General features: G+C 33.5%; 3 protein-coding genes across 3 annotated transcripts; 1 reads left to right on the forward strand and 2 right to left on the reverse strand.

Moving 5' to 3' along the window:
- Nucleotides 1-804: 804 nt before the first annotated feature.
- LOC123882899 (uncharacterized acetyltransferase At3g50280-like) lies at nucleotides 805-2,372 on the forward strand. Its single transcript, XM_045931551.1, has one exon. It carries the CDS (start codon nucleotides 882-884, stop codon nucleotides 2,256-2,258), a length of 1,377 nt encoding a protein of 458 aa, XP_045787507.1. The 5' UTR covers nucleotides 805-881; the 3' UTR covers nucleotides 2,259-2,372.
- Nucleotides 2,373-4,649: 2,277 nt separating this feature from the next.
- LOC123886067 (BTB/POZ domain and ankyrin repeat-containing protein NPR1) lies at nucleotides 4,650-7,575 on the reverse strand. The gene is made up of 4 exons (XM_045935407.1): nucleotides 7,042-7,575; nucleotides 5,554-6,301; nucleotides 5,013-5,198; nucleotides 4,650-4,924 (listed from the first exon to the last, which is right to left on the reverse strand). Exons 1-4 carry the CDS (start codon nucleotides 7,573-7,575, stop codon nucleotides 4,650-4,652), a joined length of 1,743 nt encoding a protein of 580 aa, XP_045791363.1.
- Nucleotides 7,576-14,294: 6,719 nt separating this feature from the next.
- On the reverse strand, nucleotides 14,295-18,009 carry LOC123882900. The gene is made up of 4 exons (XM_045931552.1): nucleotides 17,867-18,009; nucleotides 16,051-16,297; nucleotides 15,897-15,952; nucleotides 14,295-14,695 (listed from the first exon to the last, which is right to left on the reverse strand). Exons 1-4 carry the CDS (start codon nucleotides 17,895-17,897, stop codon nucleotides 14,463-14,465), a joined length of 567 nt encoding a protein of 188 aa, XP_045787508.1. The 5' UTR covers nucleotides 17,898-18,009; the 3' UTR covers nucleotides 14,295-14,462.
- Nucleotides 18,010-20,322: the final 2,313 nt, after the last annotated feature.

Here is a 20,322-nt window from a genome sequence, read left to right on the forward strand (position 1 = left end):
TAAGGGAACTAGCTAGGGAAGCATGATAACATTGATGCCAATGAGTTGTTGGAAGGATGGAATAAGAGAGCAAAAAGTGAGTTGAGGCCTAGGTTTGTGTAATATTTCTGGAGGTGCTCCTTGTTAGCACTTCCGCTTCTGCTTAAAATAATGTCCTTATACAAATATTTCATATGTTAATGGATCTTACTATTTTTATAAATAGGTTTAATTGTAATTTTGGTTCCATATTTTACAAGATTCACGATATTTGTCCTATTTTAAAATCAAACATTCTTGTCCCCTATTTTGATTATTTTTGGAACTTTGGATCCTCCACCACATTTTTTAACCAGCTAGAAGGAAAAATACTTATATGACAATATCATGTGGCAAATAACGTACACATAAAAAAAACAAGTAAATCTTAACATATATTATTTTTTGTTGATGTGTACGTACTTGTTATTTGCCACATGGTATCGTCACATGAGCGTTTTTTCTGCCAGCTAGTTATAAAATACGGTAGAGGACCAAAAAGTGCAAAAAAAAATCCAAATAGCTAGGGGGACAAGAATGCTTGATTTTAAAATAGGGGGATTAAAGTAGATCTATAACTTATCTTTTTATATTGATGGGGTCCTATGAAAAATGGAGATCCTCAGATTGGAGAAGAAAACTGTTCAAAACAAGGATGGGGTGGAGAGCATTTTGAGTTATAAGGACATAATACGAGGGAGTAGTTCTCACCATTGACATTCCTAAATACAATGCCTTATGAGTGCAATATATTAAGGTTTAACACATTAAATTAATTTCAGCATCATTTTCTATATCTTTTTTCTTTTTGACAAACATTCTCTATATCTTCTTTTATATATGAGTGAGTTTAATGTATATGCATGTGTTCATCAAGCCTCAACAAATTTATGGGTGTTGTTCGAATCCTCTCTTCTGATACAATCAAGGCAACAAAATCAAATAATCATACAATTGATTTGACTCCATGGGATCTTCAGTTTCTAACTGCTTCACCCAACAAAAAGGGTCTTCTTTATCATCATCATCATCATCATCATCATCAGATAGTAGCAAACCAAATCCAACGGCTAAGACACTCTTTATCATCTTCTCTTTCCTTTTTTCAACCTTTAGCAGGTTGTCTTGAAATAACGGAACACGAAGATAGTGTTGCTTCGTGTTCCATAAAGTGCAACAATGCAGGTGTACTCTTTATCCATGCAGCAGCAGAAAATACTTCTGTTGCTGACATTCTTAGACCTACTTATGTTCCTTCGATTGTCAATTCATTTTTTGCTTTTAACGGAGTTAGAAACTACGAAGGCACGTCACAACCATTGTTGGCAGTGCAAGTCACAGAGCTAGTTGACGGCATCTTCATTGGTTGTACATTCAACCATGTGGCAGTTGACGGAAATTCCATGTGGCATTTTATCAATTCATGGGCCAAAATCTCACGCGGTTCTTGTGATCAAATATCCAAACCTCCAATACTTGAGCATTGGTTTCCAAATGGCATTCAACGTCCCATACAATTTCCTTTCACTATGGAGCCACAAAATAATTCCTCTGATACGCTGAGTCTTTCATCATCTGATGAAGAAGAACTCTGTATATCAGAGAGGTTATTCCATTTCAAAAAGGAGAAAATCGTGCAACTAAGATCGAAAGTCAATGCAGAGATTGGTAGTAGTACCAATAAAATATCTTCTCTACAAGCGCTTTTAACTCACCTTTGGTGTTCTGTGATCCGTTCCAAACAACTTAACCCACAAGAAGAAGTCCATCTTATGTTCATGATAGGAGTTAGACCAAGATTTGTTCCACCATTGCTAGAAGATTATTTTGGAAATGCAATTATAGGTTGTGGGATTAAAATGAAAGTTGGGGAGTTATTGAAGGAAGGTGGACAATGTAAAGGTGCTTTGGAGATGAACAAGTTAATTGCTACACACTCTAATGAGATGTTGAAGAATCACTATGAATCTTGGTTGAAACATCCAAGTTTCGTTAAGCTTGCCGGCATGACAAATAATAATTTCTTGGCCATTGGCCATTCACCTTGGTTTGATGTTTATGGTAATGATTTTGGATGGGGAAAGCCAGTTGCAGTTCATAATGGAAATAAAATAAATGGATTAGTTAATGTGTTTGCTGGAATAGAAGAAGGTAGTATTGATCTTAGAGTGTGTCTTCCGTATAAGAATTTGGAAACAATGGGAAATGACCCTCAATTTATGGCTATTGTTTCCAACTAATGTAGTATCAAAGTTTGTAATGTATGTTTTGTACCATATCGGTTCAATCTGTATTTTGTGTAAAAACCTATGAATCTTGGTTTTGTTTTCTCTTTAACTATGGTAAGAAGGTTTGATTTATGGTTTGTGTTGATACAATGCATATGCATATGGTTACTACCGGTTCAAATTTCCTTTTGTAATAGCAGGCCGCAATAATAGATTTGGAAGTCTGATTTCAAGTTAACGGTCGAGATTGTTTTAACCAAAAAACACAGTTTCCAATCTAAACAGTCCGATTTAAGATTAACGGCTGAGATTAAAAGTTGTGTTACTGCATTGATTTCTGCAGTGGCTAAGTTGCATTGTCCTATTCTTTTTCTTTTTTGTCAAGTAGTCTAGTCATTAGCGGTCGCATGAATTTCACTCCTTAAGGTGAATAAGTGGAATATACTGGAATTGAACAACGATCCCTGCATATTGCAATATGGTGAATCCCATAACTCTGACCCTTACATACTGCTTTTCCATCTCGAGGTACCACTACACTATCAATATTGCATTTTATCCAACTCACATTCGGGAAAGTTCACCCCACCAAATTCGGTTGGCTGGATATGAGGGAAGTTAGGCTTACTGCAGGTTATCTTAAAATATAAAGTATATATGAACCTATTGTATAACAGATTGCTGTGCAAAAGTGTTACCAAAAATCTGGTTATTTTTATTCAACCAAAGAGACCAAATTATGATACCAAACAAGTGCCTTGTAGAATTAGTAACGCACCTTGTTGGCATGAAGATCTTTCTTGAGCAATACAATATCGGAAATGGTAATTATATTAGTACCATATAGGCTGAACATAGATCGGTGTCGATCCAAGCATGAGGTGGCCCAACTTTCTATGCCTTTGCTTTAGTCTCCAAAAAAAAAAATTTAAAACGATAGAGGATAAGCTAGTTGACTAAATGTGGAGATGATTATGTTGGTGTTGCAGGAAAAATCAGTTCACAACAAACCATAAAGAAGTTCTTCCAAATGGAGGTGCCATTGACATAACTTGCAATGCAAACAAACAAGATACTCCCTCCGACCTTAATTATCAGCAAATACTCACTTTTCAGATTCATTGAATAATTGATGTATCTGGTCTTATATTAAATGTCAAATGCATTAGTTATTTAATGAATCAGTGCAGAAAATATTTGCTTATAATTAAGGCCGGAGGGAGTATTGATTAATTTAGTTTGCATTTGGTACAACGAGCATGGAAGTTTTGACATTTGATAAAATTACTTCTAAAAAAAGAATGCCAAAATTGCATGCATTCCTTGAATCATTTTGGACTTTGGAGAAACCTTGATCAGAATTGCCTAAATTCACATTTGCAGTTAACAAAGCAGCAAACTATAGAGGAGGATTTATACTCCATATAACTTGAAGAGGGATTGATTATAGAGTAATTTGCATTGTAATTATTGTCACGAATATCAAGGCCTAACTCATCCTTACAAAACCGGCTTGTAAGGTGAGGATTGCCTCCTCTTTATAAACTCTTCTCAAGAGTCCTATCTATCCGATGTGGGACTAAATCCCACCGAGTGTTGGCCGCTAACACACCCCCTCACGCTTCAGCCCGGCCTAATGGGCCTGAAGCGTGAACGATGTCGGAAGCCTAACGATAGACCCGATAGGCTCTGATACCATGTCACGAATATCGAGGCCTAACTCATCCTTACAATACCGGCTTGTAAGGATGAGTTAGGCCTTGATATTCGTGACATGGTATAAGAGCCTATCGGGTCTATCGTTAGGCTTCCGACATAGTTCACGCTTCAGGCCCATTAGGCCGGGCTGAAGCGTGAGGGGGTGTGTTAGCGGCCAACACTCGGTGGGATTTAGTCCCACATCGGATAGATAGGACTCTTGAGAAGAGTTTATAAAGAGGAGGCAATCCTCACCTTACAAGCCGGTTTTGTAAGGATGAGTTAGGCCTTGATATTCGTGACATGGTATCAGAGCCTATCGGGTCTATCGTTGGGCTTCCGCCTTCCTCCGTCGTCCACGCTTCAGGCCCATTCCGCTGGGCTGAAGCGTGAGGGAGGGTGTTAGCAGCCAACACTCGGTGGGATTTAGTCCCACATCGGATAGATAGGACTCTTGAGAAGAGTTTATAAAGAGGAGGCAATCCTCACCTTACAAGCCGGTTTTGTAAGGATGAGTTAGGTCTCGATATTCGTTACAATTATGTCAACTTGAAATTGAGAGCCAAAAGGTTCACAAGTTATATATACTGAGATCTTAGAGTGGTATGTAACATAAGGTGGCTACTAAGACATTAACCTACAATTGAAACAAATGAAATCACTATATAGAAAAGTATGCACCTGATAATACATTATTATCTTCATCTAATTCTTCGTTGCTATCTTACTATTATTAGGCCTTGCAATTCCTATTGATGTGGATGAGGATGATGAAGAAATGGCAGATCTATCATACTCCTCTTTGTCTTCATGGAATACTTTATTAAGAACTTCTTGAAGCTCCACGTACCGTCTTCGCTTCGCTTGTCGATCTTCGGGGCTGTCATTACCCATACACGCAAGTTGCAATAGGTCATCGGCATCCATGATCTTGTTCAACACTGCTGAGCAACGAGGGAAGAAGCGTTTCCCTAACTCCACTGCTCAAAATGAGTAAAAACAAATCAGAAACTTTAAAAACTTCCTTTAATCAGCCGGTCTGAAAAGGCCATATGCTGTATATATTACCTGATCTAGACAGTGCCTTCATCCTAATTAGATGCTCCTCTTTTATTTTGAAAGGTGCCTCATTTAGGTCCATAGTTGTCCTCTGGCAACCACCCAAGTTTGGAGTAAATTCAGATGTGCCATCAATTTGAGTAATATCCAACACAACCTTTGCTTCCATGGGAAACAACAGTTTTGCTAGTCCAACTGAAAACAATGAATCATCACACTTTACTTGCTATATTTCTAGTCGATATGAGACTCTCGACAATATAATTTATATGTCGGTCATATTTCTAGTCGACATGAGACTCTTAACAATCATGTTTACTCCCTCTGGTCATATATAAACAAAGATTCTTTTTTCAGATTCATTGAATAACTGATATGGATCAGATACATAGTTATTCAATGAACCTGAAAAAGGAATTTTTCCTTATATATGAGACCGGAGGGAGTATATCTTAGACATGTTATCATGTCAATGTGGCACAAACGGTGATTCAAAAATTTTATTGAAAAGTGAAAATAAATCGAAGATTACGGACATGTGAGAAAATACCTCGATTTTCTAGGTACAACAATTTCATACGCAAATCATCCCCGGCCATAGCAAGAGAAAGAGAAGCCTCCCCAAGTAAAGGCTCCCGTCTCTCAGCTTGCTCCAATATCTCTATACACAATCGATCATTCGACGAAATGTTTCCATCTTCTGTAAATTTATAATAATTCACAGCTTTTGTACAACGCTTCGAAATCTGAAGAGCTTTTCTACCATCCAAAGTGAGTTCAGAAGGCTGAGCTCCTTTTGTTAAAAGAGACACCATAATCTTCGGTTCTTTTCTTGTTGCAGCGACATGAAGCACGCTATAACCCCTATTGTTTTTATGATTTACATCAGCAAGTCCAAGATCAAGAAGCTCAGTAGTAGTTTTCACATCACAATATGCAACTGCATAGTGAAGTGCATGAGCCTCATCTAGAGTAGTGTGTCCTTCTTTCAAAAGTAACCTCACTAATTCTACATCATCTGAATCTAGTGCTCTATGTATTCTGTTAACATGTTTATGTAGAAGATTTAAAGTTTCGGATATGTTTAAGCCGAGTTCGTTTCGTTTGTGGATTATTTGTTTCGATACAGGTTGAGGAAGTGATTTTTCAAGAGTAGTGATATCAACATTGGAATTAACAATTCTCTCTGTGCACCTTGTTAGCAGTTTATCACATGTTTTACCACATATATTTGCTACAGAAAGAACCTTTAACATGTCATCTATTGCAATCTTGTCAAAAATGTTTAGTAGATGATCCTGCAAGTAAAAAAATGTAATGTTCAATCATTTATTCATTATAACATTCTGTATAGATTTTATTATGCTAATTTCCTCATTCGAGTATGCTAGATAAGATGAATTTATCAAAAATAAGTTTGCATTGCAGGGATAGTATATGGTTTAAGACATGCAGTGTTGAATTTTATGATATATATTATACATTATATATATTGTAGCAGAGAAGTGATACTTATGAACGGAATTGTTGTTCAACATGTTTTGATCGACTTATTTGAATTTATATACTTAAATAAACAATTGTTAGGTACTGCCTCTGGCCTCATATATAAGCAAAGATTCATTTTTCAGGTTCATTGAATAACAAATGTATCTTTGCTTAATAAACCATATATAAACCAGATACATCTGTTATTCAATAAACCCGAAAAACAATCTTTGCTTATATATGAGACCAGAGAGAGTATTTGAGAGAGCTTATGAAAATATATAAGTTGTTCTAAACTTATTTTCAAAAAACTAAGAGCGCTTAGATGAAACAACACATGTCCCGTGTTCAAAGTTCAAACGCAAGCTTGGGCATGAAACAACCTACAACGCAAAAGAAGAGTTGGCCACCCATTTTGAGTCCTACAAGACTCGACTAATTAGTCTCCGCATTTACGCGCAGAGATACTAGTTTAACAACAACAACAAAATTCTCCAAGATAACTTATACCAAAACATTGAAAGAGCATGTATAAGTGCTTAAGTGTTACCTGATAAAGAGCAATCAATTCAGATATTTCAAAAGTGAATGAAGCATAAAGCAGTTGAAGCAAGAAATCAACAACAGGCCAACACCCAAAATGAGAACAATCATCATCCACACAAACACAAACACCTTTAGCAGACAAAGAGTGTTCAACTTTGCCACTATACAAATAACGCAGAACAACATTAAGTGCATCAAACCCAACATCATAATCCTTAGCAACTTCCTTCAAATCAATCCTCTTTGTAACTTTCTCTTTTGTTCCACCAAACATGTTCTTAAAGAAACTACTCCTCGCCGAGAGAATACACCGGTGCACCGAAACTTGTTTACAGTCACCGGTGATGATCTTTGCATCGGAAAAGAAGTCAAAGTCTGCAACATCTAGGATTGATGCTAGATTGTCTGAGAGAAGATATAGTGGTGTGATTGTGTTATCTGTAACAATTGAATTGACATCTGCATTGTTAGTTATGCAGCATATGCCACTGCTGTTGCTGATTTCGTTTGAATCACAGATTCGAGTTCTCTTGTACATTATTACAAGGTTAAATATGTTTTTGATCGCTATAAAATATATATACGAGTTGTTAAAAAGACAGAAGAAAAAAGAGAGTGAGTGAATGAGTTGAGGGAACATAAAATGAACTATATATACTACTACTAGTAGTGGAAGAAAAGAAAGAGAATGTGTTTGTGTTTTGGTGCCAAAAATCACTGAAACTCACCAGGTCCCAAGTTGGGATTATGGATTGACTGCAGTCAAATAATGATGTAGTTTGACACAGTAATCAATCATGGACGTCGATTTGAGATCAAACGGTTCAGATTTAAAAAACTGTAACTCAACAATTTCAGTCGCCGATCAGAAATCGGACGGGCCAAATTAGTTACAGCACCCTGCTGTCATGGGCGTTTTTTCAGCCTAGCAAGCCCAGGCAGTTGCCCAGTCTCACGCCAAAAATTTTGGTAGTTTAGGGTTTAGTTTAGGACAAAACTGAGATTTTTTGTTCAAAACTAAAATAAACTGAAATTTTTAGAAGTTAACTTAGAGCAAAACTAAAATTTTTTGTTTGACTAAATTTTATCCAAACTCAATAAAATTTCTCTCTCCGTCACTACATGCTGTAGGAAAATCCAACCCCCCAAGTTTCAACCTAGGTGTTGAATATAATAATATTGTCGGTTGATTTATAACTTATGACGAATATGTTTGTGTTTAGTTAATGAGGATCTGAATCTGAACAATAAAATGGTGGCCCTAGCTAGCATGGGAAAGGGTGGTAGGTCTCCCACCATGGGAAACTACCCTTTACTCTTAGATCATGAAGGTCTATCATAAGTCATAATAAAGTGTTCACACCATATTATATTGTCTTTCACTAAAATATTTTTTTATCATTATCAAAATCATCTTTTAATTTATATATTATTATTAAATTAATTATATGTTATTATATTAAATTAATTTTTATATGCTAGAATTTTATTTTAATGTAATATATATTTTACGTCAAAGTTTACATGTACAATAACAAAGGTGGAAAAAAAATCTAAAAATTGAACTTAAAAATAGAGAAGGTCGAGAGATGAAACACATATAAGAGGAAGTCTCATTGTACTAAATATCTCATTTTATTAATTTAATATATCTTTTTTATACTTATTCATTTTAGTTAACAAAATGTTTATTGCACAATTTATTTCAAATAAAATTTAATTATTAAATTTATTTAAATTCAGTTCAAAACAAAATTAAAATTCATTATATTTGTTTAAACATTTATTTATAGTATTGAATCTGTCTTTAATTAGTCCGAAATTTGTCTGAAAAAGTTTCGGACGGATTTTGGGACGAAATAAAAAATTAGCCACGAGGTTTTTTTGGATAGGGTCCAGTCTGTCTGAAATCCAAATCCGTCTGAAAATAAAATTCCGTCCCAAATCTGTCCAAACAATGTCCTAAATCTGTCCGAAATTCCGTCTAAAAAAGATATTTTCTACTAGTGAACAATGATAAGCTATAAGCTCATAAGCTAATTTAAATCACGTTTAAAAAATAAGCTATAAGCTCATGGTAAAATTATCGTCATCACACTGCTCTTTCTTAGTTATATGAGTCTATAATTTATAAGCTAAAACCTAATTTATTGGTCTTTCTAAACATATCCTAAATCAAATTTTTGGTCTTGCAAAACAGACCTAGAGTAAAATAAAAGAGGAGAGAAAATGAATACAAAAAAAAAAAGCCCAGTAAATACACACAAGAGTACATTGGACTTTGCAAAATTTTACCACTACAATGAAAATAAATTGAAAATAAAATTCCAGTAAATAAAAATTAATTTAATAATAGTATAAAAATGAGATATTAAATTAATAAAATGAAATATTTAATACAATGAAACTTCCTCTTATCTGTGTTTCATCTCTCAACCTTCTCTATTTTTAATTTCGATTTTTTTAGGTTTTTTTTACCACTTTTGTTATTGCACATGTAAATTTTGAAATAAAATATATATTACATTAAAATAAATTTTGGTATATAAAAATAAATTTAATAATAACATATAGTTTTTTTGAATCAATAATAACATATAGTTAATTTAATAATAATATATAAATTAAAAGATGATTTTGATAATGATACAAAAAATATTTTGGTGAAAGAGGATAAAATATGGTATGGACACTTTATTATGGTTTATGGTAGACCTTCATGATCTAAGGGTAAAGGGTAGTTTCCCATGGTGGGAGACCTACCACCCTTTCCAATGCTAGCCAGCGCCTAAAATGGTATATTCCAGTGGATGATGATTGCTGTTCTTTAATAGCTGCTGTTAGACATCATCATATATTTCATTCACAACCGATATATAGCTTTGGAACTTGGACATGCATTTATGCTCTCTGTCTACAAATATTTTAGTATAGTCAGAAAATGTTGTTTCGTGGACATCTATACACCTAGTATTTCATATTGTGGGATAGAACAAGCTAGAGAAAATAATGCCATAGATATGATAGGTTGGTGATAAGATAAATTAAAACAGAAAACTGAAAAATTAAGATGTTGAATTAATGTTAGGAAGATAAGTGTGTCTAAATATCATAGTTAGTATATTATAGATGAATTATACGGACATAGAGGACATGATTGGTTACCATCAAAAGTTTCTGGCACCGTTACCGAATGACTAATATTTGTGGGAGAACTTATGGGCCACATAAAATGGGTTCTCCCTTATCAATCGAATTTTCTCCATAGGGATTAAACATTAAATCTCTAACCTACTTAAAGGAACCAAAACTGTTGGCAATGTTGATCAATTCATTCTTACTGATTAATTCTCTTTTTCTATAATAACTAAGTATTTATTATCTCATTATACATATTTCTCTTTCTAAAATGCTCTCTCTTTTCTAATTATAGAAAAGGAAAATGTTAACTAGTGTCTCTAGACACGAGACATAGATTTCCTATAGTTACTGCATTCTACAGTAACTGATCTCAGCCTTCTGATTTAAAATTGGTGGCCGGATTGTTTTGATCATAAAACTGTGTGTAATATCAAAGTTGTCCGATCTTAAAAGAATTACTCAAATTTAATACGGTTTGGACTGTTGGAAAAACATACAGCATGGAATTTAGATCCCTAAAACACTATTAAAAAAATATCTCAAAATTTGTGGATTCAATTTTATAATGGTGCGATCTTCTAACTTTGGTAGACTCACTCACCCAAACTTAGCAAAATGATGCATTTTAAATTTAGAAATTTTGGCCAAGAGAAAAGTGATCTTTTGGTGTGGAGCTGGATTCTTCATTGATACGTTAAGCAGTTAGGTTTGCATTAATTAATGGTTTTAGGATAAAGATGGCCATCAAAATTCAAAGTCAGTCGATGATGAAAGCTAATAGGAGTTCATGACATTGGCCATGACCGCCGATTTGTTTCCTTCTTTAACTTTTGGATGCATACCCAATTTCCTAACCAGTAAGGTATTCTTGCTATTAGAATAGGGTGTTACTTGTTAGACCTAACTCAATTCTACATGACCATTTGTAAAGTGAGGAATGTACTCGTTTGAAAACATATATTCAGGTCATCTTGTAACCGATGTAAGACTCTCTGTTTTAGACATAGTATCGATACCGAGTATGTATCGGGTACTGGTAAGCGTATGGTACTCCCATGGTACGTACCCTCAAAGTACCGAGTTTTTTTTTTCATGCGGGTACACGTGTGGTACTTCTGGTACATACATGGTACATATTTCATCAAAAACTATTTTCATTTTTTTTTTTTTGCAACACTTTTCAATCCCATTCTTTTTTTATTTGTTTATTTTTTTAATAAAGATTAACTTTAGTTTAAAATTAGAATTGATTCGGTCTCCTTCCCTTTTTATCTATTTTTAAAAGTAGAGCTGCATAGTCTTACTACTACTCCTAATTTCATAAACGTGTAAGCCACAATATAACTATTTTTAAAGATTGCTATTTTTTAGGTTTAATTATTTGTTTTAAGAATATAATTTTATTATTTTAACTATATAACTATATTAAAAAAAATTAGACGAACGTACCCGTACCTTAGTTTTTATAAAAATATCGTACCACGTATTGGTACCAGTACCGGATACTGGTACCGTACCCGCACCTATGCAACATAGCTCTTAACACACTTTCTCACGTTCAACATAAATGGTGGATGATCCAACCAAAAACTTAATAACAGGTGGTACAACAGATCATATCTAAAACTTTGATACCATCTTAAAATTAAAAGATATGTCTAACTCAATTCTATAAAACCGACTTACAGATAAAAATTACCTTCCCTTACTATTTACTAACATATATTCAAGTCACTGTTGCAACCGTTTGAGACTTTTAGCATTTACATAATATTTTTTGCTATTATTTCTACATATTTCTAGTCACAAAAGTTGCATTTTGGTTGCATACATTAATGATTGTGTTTATCATATAACTCTGGCACTTGATTTACATGAAGAGTGCATTGAATTGAACACATACACCTGCATAGGAACAATTTTTATCTATAAGTCGGTTTTATAGAATTTGTAAAGACAGAGGGCATTATTTTAGGATGGAAAATATTGTAATTAATACGCCAGTTGACTGATATTGTGATTTCAATACCACATAATTGCTATCAATTATGTCTAGGCGTGAACATAAGAATCTTACATAGAAGTATCAATTTATTTAGCTTGATATTAGGAAATGTGATTATTAGTCTCTTGTATATATTATATTTGCACACTGCAACACATGAAATGCATCAGAGTAATTTTCTGTCACATGTTCCTTTAATTTGTGCGAGTGAGCCTAACACTATATCATTTGTATTTACGCATATACTAGCATTTCTCCTTCCATGGTAGTAACAAAGCCTACGCGTGCCGCAACTTTTAAAGGTAAGGCATTGATTTTTTTTTACGGTCAACTAAGACATTGAGCTCAAATGGTTAATGAACTTCTCTAGAACTAATGCTTTAGTGAACTCGAATTCGATTTTTAGTTGTTGTCTACTCTTGGCCATATTTTATTTACCGTAGGGCCGAATTCTGAATTACCGAGACCCCATCCTCTAAAGACGAAAAAGATTAATAAAAAAAAAATCTAACCATCAGATTTATTAGATAATAATATTTGCACTTGAGATATTTAACTTTCATGCCTATAAGTTAGTAGTATAGAGTTTTAGATTTTGCTATATATTTGTAATCCTTATTTTTATAAGTTATGGAATTGGTATTATTGGGATCCTAGTCTCTTTTCCATTTTTCGTATTTTTTTGGCTTAACTATACATTTGGTCCCTTACGTTTATTTTAGGTTTTAATTTGGTCCCTTACGTTTAAAAAGTATCAATTTGGTCCCTTACGTTTATTTTAGGTTTCAAGTTAGTCATTTCCGTCAATTTTGTCACATGTGGCAGTCAATTTGCATACGTGGACTGACACGTGGCACTTTGACATGCTGACACGTGTACTGTTCAAACGGTGTTAGTGACAAAACTAACGGAAAGGACTAACTTGAAACCTAAAATAAACGTAAGGGACCAAATTGATACTTTTTAAACGTAAGGGACCAAATTGAAACCTAAAATAAACCTAAGGGACCAAATTTGTAGTTAAGCCTATTTTTTTATAAGAAAATCGTTAGTATATTACAAAGTTATATTAGTTTTTCTCCTTACTAGGACTTGAATCCCAGGCCTTCAAAATTCCTTAACCCTTAACTCAATTAACTTAACCAATTGGGCTACCCATCCCACCCCCATTTTTCGTATGTTATATATTTTATTTACAATGTTGGCAATGAAGATCGAACCTAAGACCTTCACCTCATGCATACTACTCAAATTCCTCACCACTCGACCAAACTTAATGACTTCATGTTATATTTCTGTTGTTAACAAGATTCACATACTTTAAGTATGAGAAAACGAATAATCTCAAATTCGAATTCAAACGATTGGTTCTTAGTAATTACCAACTAAGTTGCACTTTCAGAACGACATACCTTTCATTATAATTCTAGTATTTTGCTTAAATTTAAGTCGAGCAATACATTACTCCCTCAGTTCAATAATAAATGACCAATCTGTAAATAATAATTGTCCAAATAAAACTTGGAGCACTAGTTTTTCATGTCATACCACCAATTCCAAAATGTTGCAAAATGATGAATATGATGAATATGTTGTAAAACAGTTTTCACTGATAATACATATCCTTTGAATTCAAATCATACATATTATATTATGTCTTTTATAAACAAAGCAATTTAATTTGTTGATAAGAATTGAATAATGTTATGCACCAGTTGTTGTGCATATAATCAGAATAAACTGTTTAAACAGTACTCTGCTGCAGAAAATGCAGTCACCTAACAATATATTCAAAGCCAAAAATTGCAGAATTCAAAACAAGGATTACAATCCAATGAGATGGCCTAGCTACAATACCTTCTAAACATCAGAAATTTCTTTTCGTGCGCCCACTACATTTTCATTTTTACCTCTTCCGTACTTAAGTAACGGACGCTATAAAAATGAGATAATTAGAATAAACATTGTTTGCTACTTTGCCACTTAAGTATAGAATTGTGTTTGTTACTATACAAATTTCATGATAAGTAGAGAATTGCATGAAACCTGTTTTTACCAAGACAATTTCGTATTCTTAATTTCGTATTCTTAAGTTATTTACGCTTTTCAGATATCGATGTTCCTATTGAAATCACTATTTCAGGAGCAACCAAAAATAATATACACTACAAAAATATATAAACATATGTATACAGTCTATCACATGTAATGTACATAACATTCATCCAAATCAAATTTAATTGAATTCAACACCATTCCATTGTAAGGAAAGAAAATGATCACTTTTCTTTCTTAGGATGTATTGCTTCGAAAACAGCTTCAAATTCTTCTTTTACTCTTTCAAAGACATTTGGTCCCTTAACTTCACTAATAGGAGTATTCTCATCAATATCATCATTCTGTCCATGAGTTTCCTTATCATGATGATGGTGTTTTGACTTATCATGATGTATGATGGATTTAATCTCTTCCTTAGCTTTCACAAATATGTTCTTTTTCTTTGCTTTTGTTTCTGTCAAAACATAATTACCATGTATCAAGTCAACAACATATGATTAGAGAAGACTATTATTTACAACACTGATTTTTACATTCACATTAACTAAATCATATACTACCTTCGGTCATTTTTATAAGAAGCAGTTGACTTTTTAGATTCATCGAAAACCTAATGTATCTGGTCTATAATATACACCAGATACATCGAATATGCAATGAACTTAAAAGGTGAGTTGTTTCTTATAAAAAGGACCGGAGGGAGTATAAAGCAAGGGATCCAGAGCAATGGATGTATTGACGGAAAAGAAATTGCACGGATCAAACGGATCAAATAAGGTTGGGTTCCTCTACAAAACCATTCTAGCTAAATTTGATTATTGAGTCCATACAGTTCAACTCACAAGTATGCAATCATTCAAAAAGTAAACCATGGTAGTAAGAGTTTCCTCTTATAACCTCAAGAGACAAAGTTCAAATCTCATCGAAGGCAGATGTGAAATGACTATTACTTTCTTTAATAAATATTCCCTCCGGTCACTATTATAAGCAAATTTGACTTTTTTTGGTACATTGAAAAAGTGTCGTATCTGTTCAATTTGCTTATAATAGTGACCGGAGGGAGTAATAATTTTCCTTTTAGCAAACCATCACAAAATCCTCGAATCATTGTTAAAACTTAAAACAAAGAAATGAATTTCACACCACCACAATAACATGCAAGTCCAAGAAGAAATACATAAAATTGAAGAGCCTAATGACAAACATTAGTTTTAAGAATGCATTAACACTATCTGGAATCTACTGCAGTAGAAAAAGCACAGCTATATGCATTAGTATCAACCAACAATTCGAGATCAGTCGACACTCTGCATACATTTCACTAAATCATCACTAAATCAGAATGATTTGGTAGAAAAAGTACACAGATATATGCATTAGTAGATATCGGCCAACGATTCGAGATCAGTCGGCACTCGGCATACATTACATCTTCACTAAATCAGAATGATTTATCAGCCAATGATTAGAGATCAGTCGGCACTTGGCATACATTACATCTTCACTAAATCATTTTCACCATTGATTTCAAATTGGACAGCCATAATCAGTAACTGTGTGACGCACTAAATGTGTCTAGTCCAAATCCAGTATTCTTATGTACAAAATCTTAAAATGACCATGAAAAAGAATAACTCCAACAAAGTAAGACATACCTGATGAAGAGCTTGAGATTTCTTGTTTATAGTGAGACTCAGTTGTTTGATTTTCCCTATGTAACAAAATAACATAATTAGAAATCAGATTTTGTCACCAGAACTATATACATTCAATAGTCAATTTTTGATATAAGAAAGTTATGATTTCAACCTTATATCATGAGTTGAAGCCTCCTCATTGTTGTGATGGAACACTTGAGCAATGGCTTCAAACTCTTCCTTCGCTCGTTCAAACAAATTTGGAGCCTTAACATCATCCAATGAGGTAGTCTCATCAATGTCACTGTTCCTTCCATGAGTTTCCCTATGATGATGGCTTGAAGATTTTTGAGGATGCAATATAGCTCCAAATTCTTCCGTTGCTCTTTCAACCAAATTGGGTCCTTTTTCTTCTTTAACTAATTGCATAAAACATCATAACAAAATCATCTCATAATTTCCATAATTACTTCCACACACACAAATAAACATAGATTTAAATTGAGCATGGTTCTTATTTCTCTGGAGAGAAAATTAAATTTTATAGGATTAATTCACCTTAATATATATATATATATATATATATATATATATATATATATATATATATATATATATATATATATATATATATATATATATATATATATATATATTCAAGATAATTATATAAGAATGGAAAGCAAACAAGCAACAAGTTGTGCCGCTAACCCTTTCTGGATGACAAAATCAATCCTCTTAAAAACTACTCCCATAGACCAGCATGAAAGGGTTGAACACTATGTTGTTGATCTCATATAGCGGCGCTATGACCTCTAAAAATGCAATAGCGGTATAGTGGATAGCCGGATGACCGCTTTTGTGAAGGCAAATGCACAAAATTAAAGGGACAATCATACTTGTTAACTATAATCAACTTTGTCATTTCCCATCAAAATAAGTTCTAAATGTAATTTATAATCAAAATAACATTCCAACTTCCAAGTTTCCAACACGTTCTAAATGTAATCAAAAAGGAAGGAGAAGGAACACAAAACACAGAAACAAAAAGGAAGGAGAAAACAAACCTTCGCTCAGAAATAGAGCAGCAATGCCAATGACAGAAACAGAACAAGGAATAAAGAAGAAGAATGGTGAACTCAAAGAGAAGAAGTAAGAAAACAAAAAGCGGCCACAATCTCCGCTTAAACATGTGGGTTAATAGATATTAGATCACCCCGAAAGGGGTAAAATAATAGCAAAATACCCTCACCCAAATGAAAACAATTTTAAAAATTGGTTTTTTCAAAATTTCCCCCCAAAAACACGATAGTCGGCACGAAAATGCTATTGCACCGCTGTCGCTGCCGCTGCTATGACTGCTTCTCTCAATAGCGCTTCGCGGCACCATGTCGTAGCGGTGGAGGGCCTCACCGCCATGCTATGCCGCTATATCAGCGTATAGTGCGGTATTAACAACATAGGTTGAACATTATTAAAACAGCAGTCATTTTTGAATAAAAAACTATCATCATGGTAAACCCTAATCCTTTACTGTTACAATTTTTCCTTCATAACATTAATCACTTCCATTTAATTGAATTTTACTGTAGTAGTTAATTGGTACCAAAAAATCACAATCATCGTGGATTCGATAGTTTTACTACTTGCGGAATTTTCCCACTAAGTTTTTGGCACCAATACTTCATATTGCTAGCATGTTCGTGTCTCATATACCTTCATTAGAATAATAAAACACTTAAAAGAAAATTATTTCATTTTTTCCCTACCACATAAAAACCATATATTCCTAATTTATTGTAAGATTATGAAAAGTCAATAATCAATACTACCGGATTACATATATTCAAAAACAAAACAAAACAATACAAACAAGACAAGACAATATGTGGAAGGAATTGAAAAAGAGTGTTTGTGGAAATGAAACAATATAAGTTGAATGAATGAATGGTCGGAAATAAACATGAAAGTGATTGTAGAATTGATACCTGATTGAGAGTTTGTTGTTGTTTCTGTCATGGTGAGTTGAAGTTGAAGGTTAGTGTGGAAAAACAGGGTTTCGTTAATGTGGTTGGGATTTTGCTTATTCCAATTGGGAAAAGTAAAAGAGAGGAGATGCAAAGTAAACAACGTGACGGATTGAGATGCCAACCTGTCATCCAGTCATAGTCACGTGTAATTTTATTCATTTTTTGACACAACAGTCACGTGTAAATAAAACCATAGATAACGGATTTTTTTTTATCAAAACTACAAATTTGACCCGTGTGGTGCACGGTAATAAAAGGAAAAATACTTGTTACGAAAAAAGCAAACAACGAAACGCATGAATTATTACCATCCGTCCATTTTTTTTTATTGGTTAAAATTTATATGGGTTTCATAAAAGTTATATGGGTCCACATTTTTTTATGGGACCCATGTGAATTTCAATCAATAAAAGAGAGTGTGTTGGAGTGTGTTTGTTAAAGAGTGTGTTGCTAGCATTATTCTTTCATCAATATATGGGCATTGATTTCCACCAAAAACAAATTTTATATTCTTTTATTTCTTTAAAGTCACGACACGTTGTATTCTTGCTTTTTTTACCTAATTGTATCGTACTATTTAGCAAATCCCCGGTAATAAAAGAGAGGAGATGCAAAGTAAACAACATTAAATGTATAAGAATAATAAAAAAGATCATATTTACCTAAAATTATTTAAAAAAATTAAGTATATAATTTATTAATTTGATTTAGTTTCTTTTATAAGAATCAAACTTGAGTTTAAGTGATATTTAGTACTGATGTAAAAATTATTTATACTTGCATACAATTATATCTCAATAAAATTGATAATTATGATAAACTAATACATCAATGTTATGTAAAATAAAATCGAATAAATGAGAAAAAATAAAATGAAATGGGTAGGGCCGGCCCACATGGCGCATAAGGGCTGGGACTGACTCATAAATATATAGCCCAATTATAATTGGGCTGGGCCGGGCTAGCACATACATATAGTCTGGCCCATCAGTCCGAGCTGGGCCAGCCCATTTGATAGCTCTACCTAAATATCGTAATGCTACGGTGGACCACATTCACAAGTGGTCCATTGTGGACAAGTGATCTACCGAATATGAATTTTACAAAATTTACAATTAGATTGAAAGTTTTATATCATATAGATTATCCGTAAAAAAAGTTTAGAAAAATTGAAAATTATTTGATATGTTATTGAAACCCATCAAGATTGCGGTATTTATAATAAACCGCTAATCTTGATGGGTCTCAAATAACTTATCAAATGATTTTCAATTTTTCTAAATTTTTCTAAATATGGATGACTTATATGATATAAACTTTCAATCTAACGGTGAATTTTGTAAAATTCGTATTCGTTATAATGTTATTCATGATTGGTCCACCACGGACCACTTGATGAAGTGGTCCATGTTAGAATTTACCGTTGTAATATCTCTCTTTTGAGTGGACCAAATATGACCACTTTAATTTATTTTATTATTTTCGTTTTCTGCCTTACCAAACAAAAAAGAAAGGGTTGATCAGGACCGTTTGATTGATCAGACGTCCCTGATTTGATCATGGAGAATGCATCTTGGGCATTGGATCAATCAAACGATTGTGATAGCGATGGAACAAGAGAGAGAAATGAGAGCAAGTAGAGGGAGAAGAGATAGGGATCGGTTGAGAGAGAGAGAGAAACAAAATAAGAGAATGAAAACTTTTGTGAGTTTTGGGTATTTATACCATCAGAATATGGTGTGACACGAATACACAGTGTTCCCTCACCATCGCAATCGTTTGATTGATCCAACGTCTCAGATGCGTTCTCCTAGATCAAATCAGAGACGTCTGATCAATCAAACGGTCCTGATCAACTCTTTCTTTTTTGTTTGGTAAGGCAGAAAACGAAAATAATAAAATAAATTAGGGTCTTGTTAACATGTGCATATAGGGCACGTGTTAATGTATCTTAATATAGAAATTCAACATTTAATGATACAAAAAATTTAATATTTGAAAAGTTAAAATGCACAAATTTTATGCTTGAAAAGTTAATATGCATATGTTAACATTCTCCAATAAATTAAAGTGGTCATTGTAATGAGGCCAAAAGAGGAGGACATTCTAGAAGCATATAATTCAGCAAAGACCCCACACAGTATGCAAGAGGGAAAGGTTGTTAGTAGTGATGCGCAAATGATGGGACCACGTAGGAGTGGGAGGTCACGCAATGAGCACAGCATGTGGAAGAATTATACCAAGTAGTGATACTATATATATTGTACTAGGCACCATTATGTTAGTATGTGATTGGTGTAGTTATTACTTCTCTCCCTAAAACTCTCTCTTCACATCATTTGATATTTTCTGTGCACTGCAAGTGTTTGTTATTATTCCCTATTCCATTAATATACTACTCTTCCGTTCATTCC

Source organism: Trifolium pratense, linkage group LG5, assembly GCF_020283565.1.
Source record: "Trifolium pratense cultivar HEN17-A07 linkage group LG5, ARS_RC_1.1, whole genome shotgun sequence".
In the NCBI taxonomy this organism is placed as follows: Eukaryota; Viridiplantae; Streptophyta; class Magnoliopsida; order Fabales; family Fabaceae; genus Trifolium; species Trifolium pratense.